This window comes from Loxodonta africana, chromosome 13, assembly GCF_030014295.1.
Source record: "Loxodonta africana isolate mLoxAfr1 chromosome 13, mLoxAfr1.hap2, whole genome shotgun sequence".
NCBI lineage: Eukaryota > Metazoa > Chordata > Mammalia > Proboscidea > Elephantidae > Loxodonta > Loxodonta africana.
Window position 1 is genome coordinate 47,865,811 of NC_087354.1, and position 21,023 is coordinate 47,886,833.

The 21,023-nt window shown below is 38.3% G+C and overlaps 1 protein-coding gene across 2 annotated transcripts in view; it reads right to left on the minus strand.

Annotated features, from left to right (window-relative positions):
- Window positions 1–21,023, minus strand: part of PIAS1 (protein inhibitor of activated STAT 1) — a 138,101-nt gene that overhangs the window by 109,752 nt on the left and 7,326 nt on the right. For both annotated transcript variants that reach the window (XM_003418380.4, XM_064267339.1), the window contains exon 2: window positions 1,220–1,664. In XM_003418380.4, the coding sequence (XP_003418428.2) occupies window positions 1,220–1,664 (445 nt within the window). The remainder of the gene's footprint in view (window positions 1–1,219; window positions 1,665–21,023) is intronic.

Below are 21,023 nucleotides of genomic sequence, written 5' to 3' on the forward strand. Positions count from 1 at the left end.
ATGCTAAATATAATAAATAGACCTGTCTAATCTTGTCTGAAAAGTGGGTTTTGGAAGTGGTTTCAGCTTTGCGTTAGCAGAGTGCCCAGAGGCCGTAGTCTCAGGAGTTCCTCCAGTCTCTGTCCGACCAGTAAGTCAGGTCTTTTTTCGTGAATTTGATTTCCGTCCTACATTTTTCTCCCATTCAAATCCTTCCCAGTTCAAAGACAGAATTTCAGTAAATGGCGTCAAAATTCAACACTCACCAATCCCCAAAACTGAAATGTTTAATGATTTATAACAGGGGTTGGCAAACTTCTTCTGTAAAGGGAAGACAGTAAATATTTTAGGCTTTGCAGACATACATGGTCTCTGTTACATATTCTTGGTTTTTTGTTTGTTTTGTTCTTAATAACCCTTTAAAAATAATTATCTCAGAATCACATAAAAATAGACTGTAGGCTACACTTGGCTTGTCAGCTGTAATTTGTAGACCACTGATTTAAACAACAAACAAGCATGTGTAAGTCAAATATTGTAAATATATTACACAAAGGCATCAGTGATCACAATAAGGCCTGTTATATTCTATATTAAATAAGTTAGCATTATAGCAATAAAATTACAAATTGGTTAATAATACACTGAATTCTACTAATACGCCAGGCCAGATACTAATCAGATGATGGGAAAACACAGTGAATAAGATTCCAACCATTCATCATAAGATAGCCATGGCCATGTGTACGCCTGCACAAGCACACGTATCTACTTGAAAAAAATCATCTGAAGCTGAAATACCACACATAACAGCTCAAACTCTCCTAAGTGAAACCATTTACTCATTTGAACAATCAAAACTCATGTTTCAGATGTCATCAACCTCTGAAAATGAAGAACTGAATTCAGAAGCTGATAGTAATTTACTTGGTTTTAATTTTGAAACTTAAAAATATTAATATAAAATATTACACTTTAAAAGTTCATATTCTTGAAAATCTTTTAATACTTACTACATTAGCAACCATAACTAGAAACTTGATTATGCTTTTTTCCTTCTGTCCAAAAGATAGTTTTTGTATATTTGATTTTACCTAAAATTGAAAGATCTTTACTATTGTCTGGATGCTACTATCAAATGTGAACTTCACTATGAATAACAAAGCGGGTCAAATTAAAAGTCTTAAATGAAAATTTATCCCCCAAAAGTCACCAAATAACCATTACACAACAACCTTACCTAGACTGGTGGGTTTTATCAGTTCATCCAGTAAATCATAAAATGGTAATTTTTGAAGTTTTATATCCGGATGGACTGGGTGAAGAGCTGATGTAAGATGTGGGAGTTCCAGTTCATGTTTAGGTCCCAGAAGAGAAACAGGGAGTAACGGTGATGATGCAGGGTGACCATCATAAGTGAGTTGTGGAATGGTAGATGGAGACAAAGTTGCTGGCATAGGACTTGAATGTACGTTGGGGATGGACAAGTCCGCAGGCGTCATGATTTTCTGGGGGAACCGCCGCCTATAGAGTTCTTTAATTTTCATTTGTACAGCAGGACTGCAGCCAGCCTTTAGCAAATGCAGGGCTTTTGTGAGAAGTTCGTGTTTGCGTCCGTGCTTGTTTCTCCCAGCGTAGCCCAACAGTACTTGGAGTTCAGAAACTCTAAGGCTCATAACCATTTGCTTAGGAACAAAACAAAATATGAAATATTAGTATTCCAACAATATAATTCACAATATTAAACAATACTTTATTACAACCCCTTTACTTATGGTTTACTTAAAGGTCACTAGCTCATTTATAGTCAATTCTAGTTATTTCAAACTTAAGATTTGATCAGTTAACATAAATAACCAAAGAAAACTAAAATTAATATTCATAAATGTACTGATTTCTGCCTGGGAAAGTAAAAGATGTAAGATAAAAGTATACACACCATGATAGTATCACATCTCACCTCATTCCTCATTCCTTCAATGAAGCTGCCAAACATTTATCAAGCACTTACTGAGTATCCAGGAAAGTGCTGAGTCTTATGTAGATGGCAAAGGTAATAATCTGCCTTCAAGAACATTTTGTTTTCTTGGGGGAAATTACAAGTATACATGAAACACATATAAACGGCTCACCTCAAATGCCAGATATAAGCAGTATATAAATAACATTATCAAGTATTATAGTCTGCACTAACTCTGGAGTTGGCAGCACTTACTGTACATGCCCTTTTTGACTCATTATATACCAGATACTATGCTTGACAGTTTCACATGGGTTCTTACTTAGTATTTACAACTCCACAAGGAGTTATGCTTGTTTTACATATGAGGAAACTAGCTCGGAAAGATTAAATAATTCACCTAAGGCCACACAGCTACTAAATAGCAGTTGGAATTCAAACTCAGATATGTCTGATTCTAAAACCCACAGTCTTTCTCCTAAACCATTAAGGCCGGAACTGGAAACATTATTGACTCACGCTCCACTTGCAAGGCCAGGCTAAAAAGTCCAGGAATTCAATCCACATGCTATAATGTGTGCAGCTACAGTAAAGAAACCTATTTAACTTTGTTTTATCTTGTACTCTCAGACTTACTTGGTCACTGTTTCTCCTTTTCGTGGACCTACTGAGAGGCTACTAGTAGGAAATACCCATCTACACCAATCCTCCCATTTTAAAGTAGAGGAAAATGGAATCCAAAGAGAAGAAATGGCTTACCCAAAAGACTTCACTACCTCTGACAGGGAGTGTTAGGGCAGAAATACAAATAGAAATATTTGCTATTTCCCAACTGTCTTATTTCCACCTCATACAAATACACAAAAGCTATTACGCTGCCTTTCCTAACTCACCACTACTCTCTCTAAAGAGCTCTCCCCCAAGTCAATCCTCTGAAAGTTCTTTGCATGTGGAAAAACAATTAAGTAAAACATAAAATAGTGAGGAAAAGTGTATTAAGAGCTCTATATGCAATAATGGAGCCCTGGTGGCACGGTGGTTAAGAGCTCAGCTGCTAACCAAAAGGTCGGCAGTGCGAATCCACCAGCTACTCCTTGGAAACCCTACGAGGCAGTTCTACTCTGTCCTATAGGGTCGCTATGAGTTGGCATCAACAGGTTTTTTTTTTTGGGGGGGGTATGTGTGCAATACAAGCTGGTTAATCCAACATATACGGTCATCATGAGTTGGAATCTTTGATCACAACCAGTTTTAATCAAACAAATCCGAGGCCTTCCCTTGCTTCTTTGATCTCAGAAACTCTACATTTCCTCAAGGTCCAGCTTCTGTCAGCCTCTGCCCATCAGGCTGGTAGAAATAATGACTCTCTCCTCACTATTCTTACTGGTCACTTTTCGTATCTTTATTTTAGCATTTATCCCATTTATCATAATTTTCTGTTTATACAACTGATTCCATGACTAGATTGAGGTTCTCTGGAGCACAAAAGGCCATGTTACCCTCAGCGTCTAAGACTAGGGTCTGACAACAGTAGAAGCTCAAAATGTCTGGACAACAAATGAACAAATGAATGAGGCGACGAACCAGAAGAATGGGTGAGGGTGGAATTTACAGTGAGAAGTTATAGTTATATATAGCTATAAATTCAAATGAGCTCCCAACTCTAACGCTTTAGAGAAAGCATGATATGATGTAGACCTTAAAAACAAATTCTATCCCAAATCCTATAAATGTTTCTTTTTAGGATGTTATCAGGAATTAATTACTAACTATAACATCAGTAAAATATCAGTTTATCCCTAATCATCAAAATGTCTAAGAGTACAAAACAGCTTTAAAGGTTTTTACTGCCTATTTTAAAAGGAACAGGGACTTCTAATAGAAAAAGATGCTTAGTAAGTTTCTGCTTCTACAGAACATGAAATATGCTTCAAGAATTACAGGTTAAAAATAAATTTAGGTTAGCACTGGTCAAATGCATTTTGCTTTACAGAGAAAACCGTACAAATTTCATAAAGTGAAAAATGTCTTTCCATTTCAATTCAACTCCATTCTCAAACACAGTGATTACTAAAACTCTTCATCGATGAGGGAACCCTGGTGGCGTAGTGGTTAAGTGCTACGGCTGCTTAACTAAAGGGTCAGCAGTTCGAATTCGCCAGGCGTTCCCTGGAAACCCTGTGGGGCAGTTCTACTCTGTCCTATAGGGTCACTATGAGTCGGAATTGACTCGATGGCACTGGGTTGGGTCTTCATCGATGACAGCTTTTGTCCGTGCTCTATAGGTACAAGGATTTAAATACAACATAGATGCGTCACTGTTCTATTTTTGTTTAAGAACACACTGGTAATTCACGTAAAATAAAATCTCTTGCTTGATGGTCAAAAGTTAATGACATAAACCTGACAGCTCTCAATTACGTTTGTGACTGTCTCTGAAAGGCACAGCAAGCATTAGCAGCAGTAAAAACAACACTTAGCACACACTAAGTACTCAAACAGTAGCTACTCTGAGCAGCTACTATTTGAGGATGCTTTTTTTTTTTACTATGTGAGCATGGTGCAGGACCGGGCAGCATTTCATTTTGTACACAGGGTTGCTATAAATCAGAATTGACTCGACGGCCCCTAACCGTAACAAGAAAGACAAGGATTTAAATTTTTGTTTTTTTTTATTTAGGATGCCTCATTCATTGCCACAATTATATAAAGCAAGTATTGTCCTCATTTTACACATGGGGAAACTGAGGTTTAGGACAATTAAGAAACCAGAGTATCACCCAACCAGTTCCACTCCAATTCTCATGCTTTTATACTGTGATGTGCTGTCTTTTAGAGGAAGTAAGCCACACGCCTTTTAAATGGGAAAAATAAAAACCTATAAGAAGATTTATTTAACATTTATTCTCTATTTCAAGCTTCAACATTTCAGCTTTAAAAAAAATTGGTTGTTAAAAAAAAAAAGAATGCACCTGGATTCAAATTAACCACTGCACCTTATAACCAGGTACAGGGAGAGATCGGGTGGTCCCTATCGCTGTTACCCGAGCAGCTATTCTTCTGAAGGACTGTAATAAGCATGCGCTATTTTAAAAAGCTAAATAAAACAAGGAGGTGGGAAACAGTAAAACGTCTGAAATGTCACTCAACTGAAAAGCTGCAGAAAAGCACGGTGCAGTCAATTTACAATGTAAAGTGTTGACAACACAGGAAAACTAAACACAAGTACATCTGAGATGATGAAATGCAATATATTTTAATCTACCATGTGTTTAAAAATCCCCATTTGTTAGCACTACAACGAAATGAATATTTACAGCTAAGGACAGCATCAACCACTACGACTACTATAAATCATTACCTTCTTGGCAACCAGAATTCCATGCCATTCTGCTGACTCTACAACCTCAAATGATATAGTTCTCAGAATCCTAAGGGATTCAGAATGACTGTGAAGTGCATATGTTCTGTACAGAAGAGCAGTCTATGATTAGAGGTGCATTTTTTTCAATTAATTTTTGTTAAAAAATCAGATATGCACATAGTTTAAAAACCAAACCATTTTATAAGAAAAAAAGCAGTCCCTTGCCCAATCCCAATTTTCCCATCCTCAGACAACCACTTTCAGCTCTTACCTATTTCTTCTGTCATTTTTCCAATACATTCTAAATAGCAGGTCTATACAGGTCTTAGTTTTTCTTTTTCTCGAGGGCACTGGGGTGGGTTAACTTCCTATTATTAGAGAAAATGGTTTAGCTCTATTACATCTCTTCTCCCCCCATCTTCCTAAATCATTATTTTCAGTTGAATCAATCAGGAACAGATGACCCACACTGCTTACCTTACTTACCAGATCATCTGTGAACCATTTCACATTTTTTCAGCACATCAAAGATTCTGCTTCCAGGTATGGCTGGCATCTGTCTCTCTCCCAACCCCACAGCACCTTCCTACAGAATCAAAGCCTCTTTTCAAAGGTATAATCCCTGACAGAGGTGGATGACCCAGTAAGCAAGGTAAGCATGGTCTCAGTTGTGCTTACTTATTAATCTGTGGTCAACATGATGTGGTGAAACCCATGTGAAATTTTCACTGCAGATTAGTAAGTAAGCACAAGTAAGCCTGTGCTTACCTTGCCTATTTGATAACCCACCCCTGGAATCAATGGTTGGTGTTTACATCACTATGACTGTAATTAATATTCACAGCTGAGCCAAAAGTACATCATGATTACTCTTCCTTTATTGTATTACTTTGCTTTTCTTGTAGTTAACAACTGCATCGTTTTTCCATTTGCTTAGTTTTCTATGTTGCTGTTGGTGGTCATCAAGTGTTCGCTGCCATTGAGTCAATTCCAAATGATGGTGACCCTGTGCACACAGAGTAGAATTGCTCTGCAGGGTTTTCAAGGCCATGACCTTTCAGAAGCAGATTGCCAGGCCAGGCCTTACTTCCAAGGTGCCTCTGAGTGGGTCTGAACTGCCAACCTTTCAGTTAGACTGCTAATTCATCTGCAAACTTGGTGCCAGAAGTGTAACTTTCCTCTCAATCTATTCAAATGTATCAGGTAAGTCTACGTATTTTAACTTCTTTCCCAGATATAACCCTCCATCCTTCTGTTGCAATTTGGGCTGCTTGCTTTCTAGGCTTGGTGCACAACTACTCTCATGGAATACCCCTTTAACTTATCCTAGAAATTCCCTTGTCTCTCTTCTTTGGTGGACCCGTTTCCCGGATCTCACTTCTTACTCTTTCTTGGTTTTCTCTCATTTTCGTGGAGTATTTCCTCCAGTAACATCCTGAGAAAGGGAGCATGGGAGGTACTATTACCTTGCACGGTCTAAAAATATCTTCTAATTTATCCTCTTCTTTACTGAGTTTGGCTCAGTAGAATTCTAGGCAGGAAATCACGTTCCATCAGAATCTTAAAGCCTTTCCTCATAGTCATCTGGCTTCCAGTGTTCCTGTTAAGTCTAGCACCATTTCGATCACCAAGCACAGACATCTATATATCCCCATCTGGAAGCTTCTAGGCACTTTTCCTTATGCATTCTGAAATTTTTACAATGCTTTGCCTTGCCATGGTGTCGATTTTTGTTTTTGTTTTTTAAACTGCATGAACTAATAATTGGTGAGCTCTTTTAGAGATTTATGTCCTTCGGTTCTGGGAAGTTTTCTTACTATGTCTCCCCTAATTGTTTTTTAGTTCTCTTTTTTTGTATGCCTATTATTATATACATAATCCCAACCACACAGAGGCTGGGGCCATATTCTGAGAAAGACAAAACCAATACAACATTCAAGTAATATCAACAAGGTGCTTTTTCGTGATTAAATAGACAGGGTGCTTTTTTGTGATTAAATGAAGTGTTGGTTTTATGTCTCATTAGCTATGACCTTACATTATTAAAGGTCATATCTAAACTATGAATAGGAATTAGGTATTTCCTGTTGAACCACATAATTATTCTCATTCATCGGTCCCATGGGAGTAGTTTGCAGGATTAGTAGTAATAGACTTTATATTGAGTCTATCTGGTATCAATTTTTAACCAACTGTAAACCAGAATAAATTTTGAAGACAAACAAAACAGGCATATAATAATGTCAAAATATTTCACTTGTACTTTTGCGCTTTCCAGCCACAAAAGCAATGAAATAATTTTTTTGTAATTCTACAATTGCATACATTGAAGTCTACACAGTACAAAAACACTTTATTTTTTTCAAAATCAGATTCTTCATTCAATGGAACTCACTTCTGGGCCATTTCTAATCCTCCCTGTTTGAAAGTTAATAAGCAGCTATTAGGTTAGCAGTTTGTCAACAATGCCCTGTTCAACCAGAAAACCTAGTTAGACAGTTTCTACTCAGTGCAGCACATCAGGCTGGTTACATACTTCTCCATGATCTTATTTCACCCAATTTCTCATCTTTTATTTATTTCTCAACATAAACAAACCGAAAAATGACCTGTTGTGCTGATCATCTTCCTCTTCTCCTGGTTTCTATTCCATCATACTAATTTCATTCAGCAACCACATAATGACAAAATATTGTGATTATACACACATGGAGATTCCTCTCTCCTTTAAGCAGACTATAAACTTAACCGCTGAAGTGGTGTGCTATGACTTCCATTTTTGATCATTTAGGCATCACCCCATTTATGTACTATCACCGTTCATAAAACATACGGATATGTCCTTCAAACAGCTCCCTCAACTAGAATGCTAAAAATAATAAGCCCAACTCAGAACATTTTAAAATTTTAATGCAGTATTTTTCCTAATAAAAAACAAATTAAAATTTTTTAATTTAAAGTTTAAAATCCTAACATATTACCAAGTTGTTCTGCATAAAGATGTTTGATAAATGCTTTCTGGATCAATGCACAAGCCCTAAATAAGTACCCAGAGGCACCCCATTCTGCCAGTAAGTCTCCGCCCAAAGGTACTCAGCTTTCTGTGGGTCCAAGAGCCTAGCTCCCCGACCAGGTGCCTGGAGGCATCCCACTTCATCAGCAAGCCTCCTGCCTGAAGGCACTCAGCTTTCTCGCTTAGTGGGCTAGGAACCCACCATGCCGCCTCCTGCCAGTCTCTTGCCTTTGCTGATGCTTCTTGCCTCCTGCCAGTCTCTTGCCTTTGCTGATGCTTCTTGCCTTTACAACTCTCTCTCTTGGTCTCCTGGTTCCGGAAGCTTCTGAGTGCAGGGATCCCAGGTCCAAAGGACATGCTCCACTCCTGGCTCTTTCTTAGTGGTGGTGAGATCCTCTTTCCTGCCTCTAGGATGGCTCATTTTAAGCCAAGCAGGATGGCAAAACTGACCAATCCCCTTGTTAGGGTCCCACCCCCCCAAGGGTGCCGTGAACCTTATTTACGTTATTAGCAAGCCATGCAATCCCCTTGGTGGGCCACAAGCACCTCATTTGTATAGTCCCACTCAGTCATTTGGTGGTAATTACAAAGACTGTGGCCAGAAGTCCCATCTTAATTCACTGCACCACACATAGCCTTCAGGCTGGGTCCCAGAAAAAAGATTAAGAAAAGGCCCTAGAGAGAAAAGTAAGCTTTCATTACTCTCTTACATAGATCTCCACACATGGATCTACTAGGTATTTCATAAACATACCTCAATGTTTTCTTTCATTACCTTTTTCATGGTGTTCTTTCCACTTAAAATTACCTGCCTGTCCAGTTTAAAATAAGCTTAGCCAGAAATGACTTCTTCCTCTTATGAATGCATTGTTAACTACTTACATGGTCATTCTTTTATATGACTTTATTATAGTTGTTTTGTACATTTCTCTCTTCCACAAAAACGAGGCAAACTCCTTGAAGTTAGCCGTTGGAGCGAGGGGAGAAAAGGATGTCAAGGGGATGAAGATAAGGAAATTCCAAGCACAAAGACTAGTAGAAGAAAAGGCAAGAGAGGACTCAATGAAAATAAATTTAAGAAATATCTATTCCCTCTCCCTAAGGATGCTTAAAATGGGTTCTACAGATTCCTACAGATGTCTTTCTTCCTAATTCTTATTTTATTATTATTTATTAGTGATAATACTTCTAGAGCCTTACGAGCAACATCAGCACTCATCAAGTCAACTCCAACTCATGGTAACCCCATGCATCAGAGTAGACCTGTGCTCCACAGGGTTCTCAATGGCTGAATTTTCAGTAGATCGCCAGGCCTTTCTTCTGAGGTACCTCTGCGTGGACTCAAAACTCCCGAATCTTTCGGTTAGCAGCCAAGCACATTAACCGTTACCACTACTGAGGGCCTCCCAACTCTAAGACAGTGCTGCCCATAAGAGATATAAGCTGGAAATGCAAGCCACATATTTAAATTATTTTAAATTTTAGTTATATTAAAAAAGATAAAAAGAAATTTTAAAAGATTGAAATCATACCAAGTATGTTCTCTGACCACAATGGAGTGAAGCTGGAAATCAATAATAGAAAAAAAAAAAAAAACTTGGAAAATACAAAACATGGAAATTAAACAACACACTATTAAACTACCAACGGGTCAAGGAAGAAATCAAAAGAGAAATAAAAAGTTTCTCACAATCAAACAAAAATGAAACCATAACACACCAAAATGTATGGGAAGAAGCGAAGTCTGGCTCTGAGAGAAACTTACAGCAATAAACACCTACATAAAAAAAGATCTCAAATTAACAGCCTAACTTGACAACCCCAGGAACTAGGAAGAGAAAAGCAGACTAAGCCTAAACCTACCAGAAGAAAGAATATCACAAAGATCAAGCAAAAATAAATAAAAACAAAAACAGAGGGAATCAATAAAACCAGAAGTTGATTCTTTGAAAAGATCAATAAAACTGACAAACCTTTAGACAGATGTCTTAGTCATCTAGTGCTGCTATAACAGAAATACCACAAGTGGATGGCTTTAACAAACAGAAATTCATTTATTGACCGTAATGTAGGCTAAAAGTTCAAATTCAGGGTGTCAGCTCCAGGGCAAGGTTTTCTCTTTCTTTTGGCCTTTTCATCAATCTTCCCCTGGCCTAGGAGCTTCTCTGTGCAGATACCTCAAATCCAAAAGACGTGCTCTGCTCTGGGCACTGCTTTCTTGGTGGTATGAGGTCCCTCCTCTCTGCTTGCTTCCCTTTCCTTTTTATCTCTTGAGAGATAAAAGGTGGTAGAGGCCACACCCCGGGGGAAACTCCCTTTACATTGGATCAGGGATGAGACCTGGGTAATGGTGTTATAATCCCACCCTAATCCTCTTTAACATAAAATTACAATAAAAAAATGGAGGACAAGCAAACAATACTGGGAATCATGGCCTAACCAAGTTGACACATATTTTTGGGGGATACGATTCAATCCATGACGCTAGACAAAGAAAAAAGATGCACATAACCAAAATAAAAAATGAAAGAGGGGACATTACAACTGACCCAATAGAAATAAAGAGAATTGTGACAGAATATTATGAAAAACTATATGGCAACAAACTGGATAACCTAGATGAAGTGGACAAAATTCTTAGAAGCACACAATCTATCCAAATTGACTTAAGAAGAAATAGAAAGTCTCAACAGACCCATAACAAGTGAAAAGATCAAATCGGTGATGAAAAACCTCCCAACAACAACAACAAGTCCTGGACCAGATGCCTTCGCTGGGGAATTCTAGCAAACATTTAGAGAAGAACTGACACCAATACTGTTTAAACTTTCCCAAAAGATAGAGAAGGAAAGAATACTCCCTAATTCATTCTATGAAGCAAACCTAACCCTGATACCCAAACCAGACAAAGATACCACAAAAAACAAAAACTACAGGCCAATATCTCTTATGAATATAGATGCAAAAATCCTCAACAAAATACTAGCAAAGTCCAACAGCATGTTAAAAGAGCCACATACCAACCAAGTGGGATTTATTCCAGGAACGTAGGGATGGTTCAACATTAGAAAATAAATGAATGTAATATACCATACCAACAGAACAAGGGAAAAGAACCATATGATAATCTCTGTGGATACGGAAAAAGCATTTGATAAAATCTAACATCCTTTCTTGACGAAAACTCTAAAGAATATCAGAATACAAGGAAAAGTTCTCAGTATGATATGAAAAGCCAACAGCCAACATTACACTTAATGGAAAAAGACCGAGAGCTTTCCTCTTGAAAACAGGAACAAAACAAGGGTGCCTGCTCTCACAGCTTCTATTCAATAATTTATGAGAAGTCTTAGCCAGAGCAATAAGACAAGAAAAAGAAATAAATAGGTATCCAAATTGGAAAAGACAAAGTAAATTATCTCTATCCGTGGATGATACCATCCTTCGGTTCCAGTTCAGTGTAAGATTCCAAGGTCTATCACTAACTATTCTCTTGCAAAATTCCCTTGCCCCTCTATGCCTATCACACTCAACTGGCTTGAACTTTGCAGAAGAAAAGAATGCACGCACCCAGAGAAATGTTACTGTACATCCAAATCACCAACCTCAGTGGCACTGACATCCCCACTAAATTTCTTCAGTTAACCAGCAAACTTCCCACAATAACCATTTCATATCTTTCCCTTGCTCTTCCCTCCTCTCCTTCCCCCAAAAAGTTATCTTAAAGAAGCAGAAATAAATGACTATTTAACCTTAACGATATATTTAACATTGCTTATTTGATATTAAGGAGCCTTGGTGGCACAGTTGGAAACCCTGGTGGTGTAGTGGTTAAGTGCTACAGCTGCTAACCAAAAGGTTGGCAGCTGGAATCTGCCAGTCACTCCTTGGAAACTCTATGGGGCAGTTCTACTCTGTCGTATAGGGTCGCTATGATTCGGAATCGACTCTACAGCAGGTTTGGTTTTTGCGAAGTAGGTAGGTGGCACAGCGGTTAAGAGCTCAGCTGCTAACTGAAATGCCAGTGGTTTGAACCGACCAGCCGCTCTGCAGGAGAAAGATCCGTAAAGATTACAGCCTTGGAAACCCTTTGGGGCAGTTCTACTCTGTCCTACAGGGTCGCCATGAGTTGGAACTGACTTGACAACAGTGCATTTGGGTTTGAATTTTATATTTAAAAAAAAAAAAAAAAAATTCTTCAAAATAAAAAAATACTTTTTTCTAATTATAAAAACATGCTCTTTATAAACTATTTTCCATATGTTTATAGAAATGCTGGAATGTAAGTTTCACAAAGGCAAAAACTCTATCTATTGCCCTGCTGGTGTGGCAGCTGTAGTGTAGTGGTTAAGTGCTACGGCTGCTAACCAAAAGTCAGCAGTTCAAATCCATCAGCTGCTCTTTGGAAGCCCTATGGGGCAGTTCTACTCTGTCCTACAGGGTCACTATGAGTCGGGATCAGCTTGACAGCAACAGGTTTGGCTTTTTTTTTTTTTTTAAACACAGTATTCTAGGGCATAAATCAGCTCTCGTTTTTCGTTGACAGGATGAGTGAATTAGAACCTTGCTTTACGCAAATGTGATATGAAAGGCCAATGTGCAAATAGGCAGAAGGAGGGGGTGCTTATCTGTTTTTAATATCTAATACAAATACCTATAGTCCAGTAAAGAATTATCTTTACATAAAATTTAAAAATGTATTAAATATTTAAAAAAATAGACAAAAATATGTAAAGTATAACACAGACTTTAATGGTTTACACTTTCTCCAAATAGCTGGACTTTCTTCTTAAGTCTAACTCTGATTCAACTTCATGGATTACAGCCTGGACACATCTAAATCTGAGTACTTTTCAGAAACTCAACCAAGTGTCGATTACTATGGCAATTAACTTAAGTCCCTTCTTCGTTCCCAAACATCATCAGGCATAATTGCTAGACTCTGTGGCCCACAGGGTTGCAAAAAGTCAGAATCAACGTGACAGCAACGGTTTTTTTAATGGGTACCCTGGTGGTATAGTGGTTAAGGGCTACAGCGGCTAACCAAAAGGTCAGCAGTTCAAATCCACCACGTGCTCCTTGGAAACTCTATGGGGTAGTTCTACCCTGTCCTACAGGGTCGCTATGAGTCAGAATTGACTCAACGGCAACGGGTTTTATATATATTTATGCCACAGTAATGCATATTTTCAAAATGAGATCCCCAAAACTCTTCTTTCCACCACACCGATAGAATCCTCCTTTTCAAAGGATGCTATAGCAAATTTAGAAATGCACATGCCTACGATAGAATTAAAAGACTTAATTAGAAGCAATGGTTTAAAAACAACCACATGAATAGATAATATTAAAAAATATTATTTCACTACCAGTTTTTATTTTAAAAAATAACCTGTTGATACAAGTAGCCTTAGAGGAGGCAGAAGGACACAGGATGATGAAGTACAAGGGAAGGCCTAGAAGTTTTAAAATGTTTCTTAATGTTTGTTTTATTATTATTCTATAAACTCCACATATTTCTGTAAGTCATACATGCTGTACTATTTTTATGCATGTTTAATTTTTTTAAAAATGCAACCTATCTTTCCCTCCCAAAACAACACAACTTCTATTACCACTCAGTATAAATCTTGATTCAACACTGGCAGCTATTTATGAATGGGTATAACATATTAACATAGTTTGTATTATAAGCTTCACAGAAAGTTTACAATGATCGCCACTTAAATATGGTAAACTAACCATATACAAACATCTAACATACTCCCTCCCTGAAGGGAAACAAAAATGACAGTAAATGAAGAAAAACGGGAAAAATAATGCACAAGGCCAAAGGAGGAGGCAATCATAGATGCAAGGCTGAAAATCAGTGGGATACCTGAAAGTCTGTAAGCTGGATGACTAGATACTCAAGTTTTCACTATCCAAACATGGAGGAGACAACTTCCCTACCATGCTCCCTGGCCCCTCCTCACACAGGAGGCCAGAGGTTTGTTTACTGGAACAATTTAACCAGAGAGGCTCCAGACTCAGGAACCCCACAGAGAGCTAAGGTCAAGGGGGAGGAACAGGCCTGAACATGTATAGATAAGGAAAGTCAATGGGTTTGTCTTTTTTTTTTTTTTTGTATACCCATAAGTAGGACATCTTTATCCAGCCCTGTTCCCTAAACACCAGCAGCCAAGTAAGTACACTCAACAGGAGGTGGGAGAGCTCCCCTCTGGAAAAATGGACAGCCTCAAACCAAAACTATTCACAGTTGGAAGATTCCAAAGAGGACGTGGGGGAGAACTCACTTCTCAATCATCTTAAAATCAAAAATCATCAATAATTTGAGAAAACCTCCCAACAGAAAAGATGCCGAGACAAAAAGGAAAACAAGGATCACTGAAATGGCACGTTTTGTTACCTATATATTTAACACCCCCCCCCCCGCCAAAAAAAGCGTAAGTAAATATGAGGAAGAGAAAAACATTACACAGAAATAACCTGGGGGAAAAAATAAGAGTACTATTCTTTACATTAAAGAAGACTGAATCCCTGAAAAATAATAAAATGCTACATAAAATAGAAAAAAGAGAGCCACTAGAATTCTAAAATACGATAGCAAGAATTAAAAATCCATTTGAAGGCTTAGAAGTCAAGGGAACCTCACAGAAAGCTTTTAACAAAAGCTTAGACGAAGAGAAAAAGAAGCAAAGGCAGAGGGCCAGACCTCCAAAGAGAGCAAACAAACAATAAAAAGGAGAAACCAGTTCTCTTCAATGTCCTGTTTTTTAACAAGCTATCTAAGACTGTTGTTGTTGGGTGCCATCGAGTCAATTTCAACTCCATAGGGTTTTCCATGGCTGGTTTTTCAGAAGCAGATAGCCAGGACTTTCTTCCGGGGCACCTCTTGGTGGACACAAACCTCCAATCTTCCAGTTTCCAGCAAGTACATAACCATTCACACTACCCAGAGACTTGATTCCAACTCATTGCGACCCTTTGAATTCCAACAGCATTCACAGCATCCTAGCCAACACCCCCAATATACGCACAAACACAGCCATCCCCCTCAGATCCCAACCACTCAGGCAGATCATGCAGTTAGGATGACAGGTGTCTGAACAACAAAAAGCGATCCACTTTTACTAAAACTACAGACAGATAAAAAATCTATTTGCAAAAGAAAATATTCAGCATCACTCTCCACACTCAATACTACCACCTGTTAAGATGAGCAGATTCTAAAAACAATAGTTCAGTGAAGTATGAAATGTTTACCTAGAAGAAAATATGTATTAAACAATTATCAATCAACCTATAAGCAGAATTTTAACCTAACCTAGAAAATAAGCTGTTCTATGGTTTTAACACATTTATTATCTATATGCAAATGATGCTCATTACCCATTAAAAAAAAAAAAACCTCAAGTCATTCTGACTCATAGTGACCCTATGGGACAGAGCAGAACTGCCTCATAGGGTTTCCAAGGAGCAGCTGGCGGATTCGAACCGCTGAAACTTTTGGTTAGCAGCCGAGCTCTTAACCACTGAGCTCATTACAAACAAGCCTTACCTAGTGACCTTTCCAATGGGCAGTGCAGGGTTGTTACTTGGAAAAAAATTTTTAAATAGTTGCCACATATACCAAGAAATAACTTTTAAAAAAATAGTCTGGGATTAAAGCGTATCAAATTGTCCATCCATCCCCTAAGTCTGAACTATTCCCAGGATGACTATCTAAATTCAGGAGTAAAATTAATGGCAATACTAAAATTCATGTTCTTTTCCCTCATTGTGATTCAATGAAACAAAAGATACCATAATTTTTTAACAGATCTTTCACCTCTGAGATGCTACTTTATTCTGGAGTCACACATTAGCAAAACTTTTGCTACAAAAATTACCCTTTTCATTCACTAACTAGATAGTAGACAAGAATCATCTTAGGTGAAGGGAAGGACAGCACAAAATACAGGGGAAGTCAGCACAACTGGACTAACCAAAAGTGAAGAAGTTTCCTGAACAAAACCAAACACTTCAAGGGACAGAGGAGCAGGGGCTGGGGTCTGGGGACCATGGTTTTAAGGGACATCTAAGTCAAATGGCATAACAGAGTTTACTAAGAAAATGTTCTGCGCAGCCGTCTTTGGCGAGTGGTGTCTGGAGTCGTAAAAGCTTGTGAGCGGCCATCTAAGATGCATCAATTGGTCCCAGCCCACTTGGAGCAAAGGAGAATGAAGAATACCAAAGACACAAGGCAAATATTATCCCAAGAAACAAAAGGCCCACATAAAACAGAGACTCCATCAGCCTGAGACCAAGAGAACTAGATGGTGCCTGGCTACCACCAATGACCACCCTGACAGGGAATACAACAGGCAGTCCCTAACAGAGCAGGAGAAAAGTGTGGAGCAGAACTCACATTCACATAAAAAGACCAGACTTAATGGTCTGACTAAGACTGGAGGAACCCCAAAAGCCATGGCTCTCAGACACCCTGTTAACCCAGAGCAAAAACCATTCCTGAAGCCCACTTTTCAGATAAAGGTTAGACTGGACTACGAAACATAATACTCGTGAAGAGAGTGCTTCTTAGTTCAAGCAGATACATGAGACCAAATGTGCTGCTCCTGTCAGGAGGCAGGATGAGAAGGCAGGAAGGGGACAGGAGCTGGGTAGAGGGACACCGGAAACCGGGGGCAGAAAGCGGGAGAGTGGTTTCACATTATAGGAATTTCAACTAGAGTCACATAACAATATGTGTATAAATTTTGAATGAGAAATTAACTTGAGCTGTAAACCTTCACCTAAAGCATAATTTAGAAAGAAAAAAAAAAAATCGCCTTTTCCCATTCTTACCTTCAGACCCTGGAAAAAGATGCCAGAGGAATACAGAACCCAGAGGAATACAGAAGCTGGAGTTTTTCAAAAGCAATTCTAAAGAACAGCAGAAAGAAACTGAAAAACATTCAGTCTTTTTATGACCTCTAAGCCAGGTTTCACTTTCGTCCCACAAGATTGAAAGAAAGAAAACAAAATAGGTAGAATGCAAATCAATCATATTAAAGATATTCGGTAAGAGCTAAGCTTTGCTGGAGACAAGATTATTAGCTAAAATTAGGTTAACGGACATCTGCGTGGATTTTTTTATTTATCTATGCTATTCTCATCGCGCTCCTTGGAAACTCTATGGTGCAGTTCTACTCTGTTCTATAGGGTCGCTATGAGTCGGAATCGACTCGACGGCAATGGGTTATTCTCATCCTCTACAACAGGAAAAAGAAATCAAGGGTGAAGACACAAACTTGAAAAAACAAAATTTTTAAATTCCTTTCCCACATCATTACTGTGCAACTGAGTGTGATGCAAGCCATTACTACTTAGCATTTACAAGAGAAATGCAGGATGTAATTAGCTTCTGATTAGCAAACTTGCCTTATAAATGAATCAGTATATAAACAAACTATTTTTTCTTTTAAATTATAAAAAATACCACGGGTGAGAAGGCAAAGGGGATATTCCCATTTTAAATCATAGACTTCCATACTGTGTGGAAACCCTGGTGGCGCAGTGGTTAAGTGCTACGGCTGCTAACCAAAGGGTTGGCAGTTCAAATCCACCAGGCGCTCCTTGGAAACTCCATGTGGCAGTTCCACTCTGTCCTATAGGGTCGCTATGAGTCGGGATCGACTCGATGGCACTGGGTTTGGTTTTTAGTTTGTATACTGTGTGAATCTTACATAACAAGAATGTCCATGATGAGTGAACTTCTTGGATCAAGTAGACACATGAGACTATGTGGGCAGCTCCTGTCTGGAGGGGAGATGAGAAGGCAGATGGGGACAGAAGCTGGCTGAATGGACACGAAAACAGAGGGTGGAGAGAAGGTGTGCACTGTTTCATCAGGCGGAGAGCAACCAGGAGTATATACCTGACTGCCGTCGAGTTGATTCCGACTCATAGCAACCCTGTAGGGCAGAGCAGAGCTGCCCCATAGAGTTTCCAAGGAGCGCCTGGAGGATTCGAACTGCTGACCTTTTGGTTAGCAGCCACAGCACTTAAGCACTACGCCACTAGGGTTTCCATGGAGTATATAGCAAGGTTATTTTTGTATGAGAGACTGATTTGATTTGTAAACTTTCACTTAAAGCACAAGTAAAAAAAAAAATATCCAGCGGCAGTTCTCAAATTTTTTGCTCTCAGGACACTTACATTTTTAAAAATGGAAGATCTCCCCCCAAAATTTATGCTGATTATTTTTTATATCAATATATACTGTATTGAAGTTAAAACTAAGAAATTTTTTAAGTTATTGTCAATTAAAAATAACTGTAAATCCATTACAGTTAATATAAATCACGTATCTTATGAAACTATTTTCCAAACCAAAAATAAACTGGCAAGAACACAGGCATTGCTTTATATTTTTGCAAGTGCCTTTAATGTCTCTTTAATGAAGACAATCTGATTTTCTCATCTGTTTCTGCATTCAACCTGTTGCATTAGGTTGTTTTGATTGAAGAATATGAAGAAAATCCACCCTCAAGCAGAATTACAGTTGGAAAAAGGAGGTATATTTTAACGGCCTTTTCAGGTAACTGTGGATATCCTCTGATATTTCTCTAAAACTCAACAACTGGCAGTTTCTTAAAGGTTGTTGCATATGGAACCTGAAACCATATCAATGAACTTTTCCTACTCTGATATACTGAAATCTACTGGTTTATCTTCTACTTTGAATGGATCTCTTTACCCATGCATGCTTTTGTAACATCATGCATTGGTTACGTGGAAAATACTGGTTCACTGAGTTGTACAGATCTCCCAAATGTTAACACAATTCATTACACAATTTCAACATATCACATTCACTAATATCACCACTGATCTTATTTAAAAAAAAAAAAAGTCAAGTATTAGGAACTTGTCCTGTTTAGTGGTAAAGAAGTCTTCCAAAATTCTATTTTCTCCTCAAAGCTCAAATTTCATCACTACCAACAACTATTGTCAGCTGTTTTCCTTGAAGTGACAGGATGACTTTGTTCATTTTTAAGAAAATGTCTGCCAAATGCACAAGTTTGTATAATCATACTTTGTCATTCTTTCAAATAAAAATGGTATTCCACAGGAAAGCAACTAGTTCAGCCCGCAACTCAATCATACAAATTCTTTTCGTTGAATTACCCATTGTAATTAGTATTCAGTAGGACTGCTTTACAGATACTTTCCATTTCATCACAAAGAATATTTTTTTAAAATGTACTCAAGGATTGAGATACACAAAATCAGTAAGTTTTACTGCTTTGCCAAGACATTAAGTGTAACTGTCATTTGTTTTTTAATCCCAAGTGCCTGACAGTGAAGAACACCCATGAGAACGACGCAGTGCGACTACCTGAACATGCGCTAAGGCACCAGAAGTGCCACCTCCCATTACTTTTGCGAGTGTTTAACACAGCAAGGAATCCACGATTACTATTAGGGCAACAGCTTCGACCTGGAGGCCCCAGAAAGGAGGAGCAAATCCCAGAGATCTGGGGAATACACTTTGAAAATCACTGTAACAGTTGATGCCTTACTTCGAGGATTAAAAAAAAAAGAATTTTTCAGTAAATATTCCATTATAACAAGAGTGTTTTAATAAATATACACACATATATTAAACTATGCTCAAACCACAGATAGCGTGGCACTTCACACACAATAGACACTCAAACAAAATGAGAGGCAGAATGTGATAGGTATTTCTTAAATAACAATTACCAAAGGCATTGGTGGTTCATTGGTAGAATTGTGGTTTTCTGTGTAGGAAACCCGGCTTTGATTCCCAGCGACACACCTCATGAGCAGCCATCACTTGTCAGTGCAGGCTTATATGTTGCTATGATGCTGAAAAGGTTTCAGCAGAGCTGCCAGGCTAAGACCGAATAGGAAGAAAGGCCTGGTGATTTACTTCAGAACATCAGTCAATGAAAACTCCATGGATCACAACGGTCCAACCTGCAACCAGCTGACAGTGGAGATGATGCGGGGCTGGGCAGTGATTCGTTCCATCACGGCTGGGGCCACCGTGAGCTGGGGGTGACTCAACAGCAACTAACGACGACGACAACCGCCACCAACCAGGTTCCCAGCTAGGTGCCTCTACATTTCCTTTCTTAGATAACTTTCAGAAGCCGATAAACCAGAATGATGATTTTAACATATAATAAAAATATTTACCCTAAAATCTTTCAGATTTTAAGATTAGACCTGCGTGACTGCAAGAGAAAAATCTTAAAATTCACCATAAAGCACAAGATAGCATGTTAAGTTCTATTTTAAGCACTATGCCATGAAGCTAAAAACAGGCTTGCTCACATTCAGAATCCCAGATACAAAATGAATTGCTTTGGCTGTGCACTGCCACAACCCTAAAAAGAGCCTTCATTCCATTTCTCCTCCAAACCAAACAACACTTACCTGCTATGTTTTTTTATTTCTATATTTAGTGAAACTTCAATATTAATGCTGTAGAGGTTATAGTAGATGTTTTAACTATTTTTTTTTTAAAGTATAATAAAACTATCAAAACAAGTTAAGAACTTTTTTCTAGCCATATACATTGATAAATTCAAGGGGTAAACCTCTATAAACATACATATGGGATATTAGGCACTGTTAAAAAGAATAAAACCATTTCATTCTTACCCACGTCATGGAAAGATCTCCAATTACAT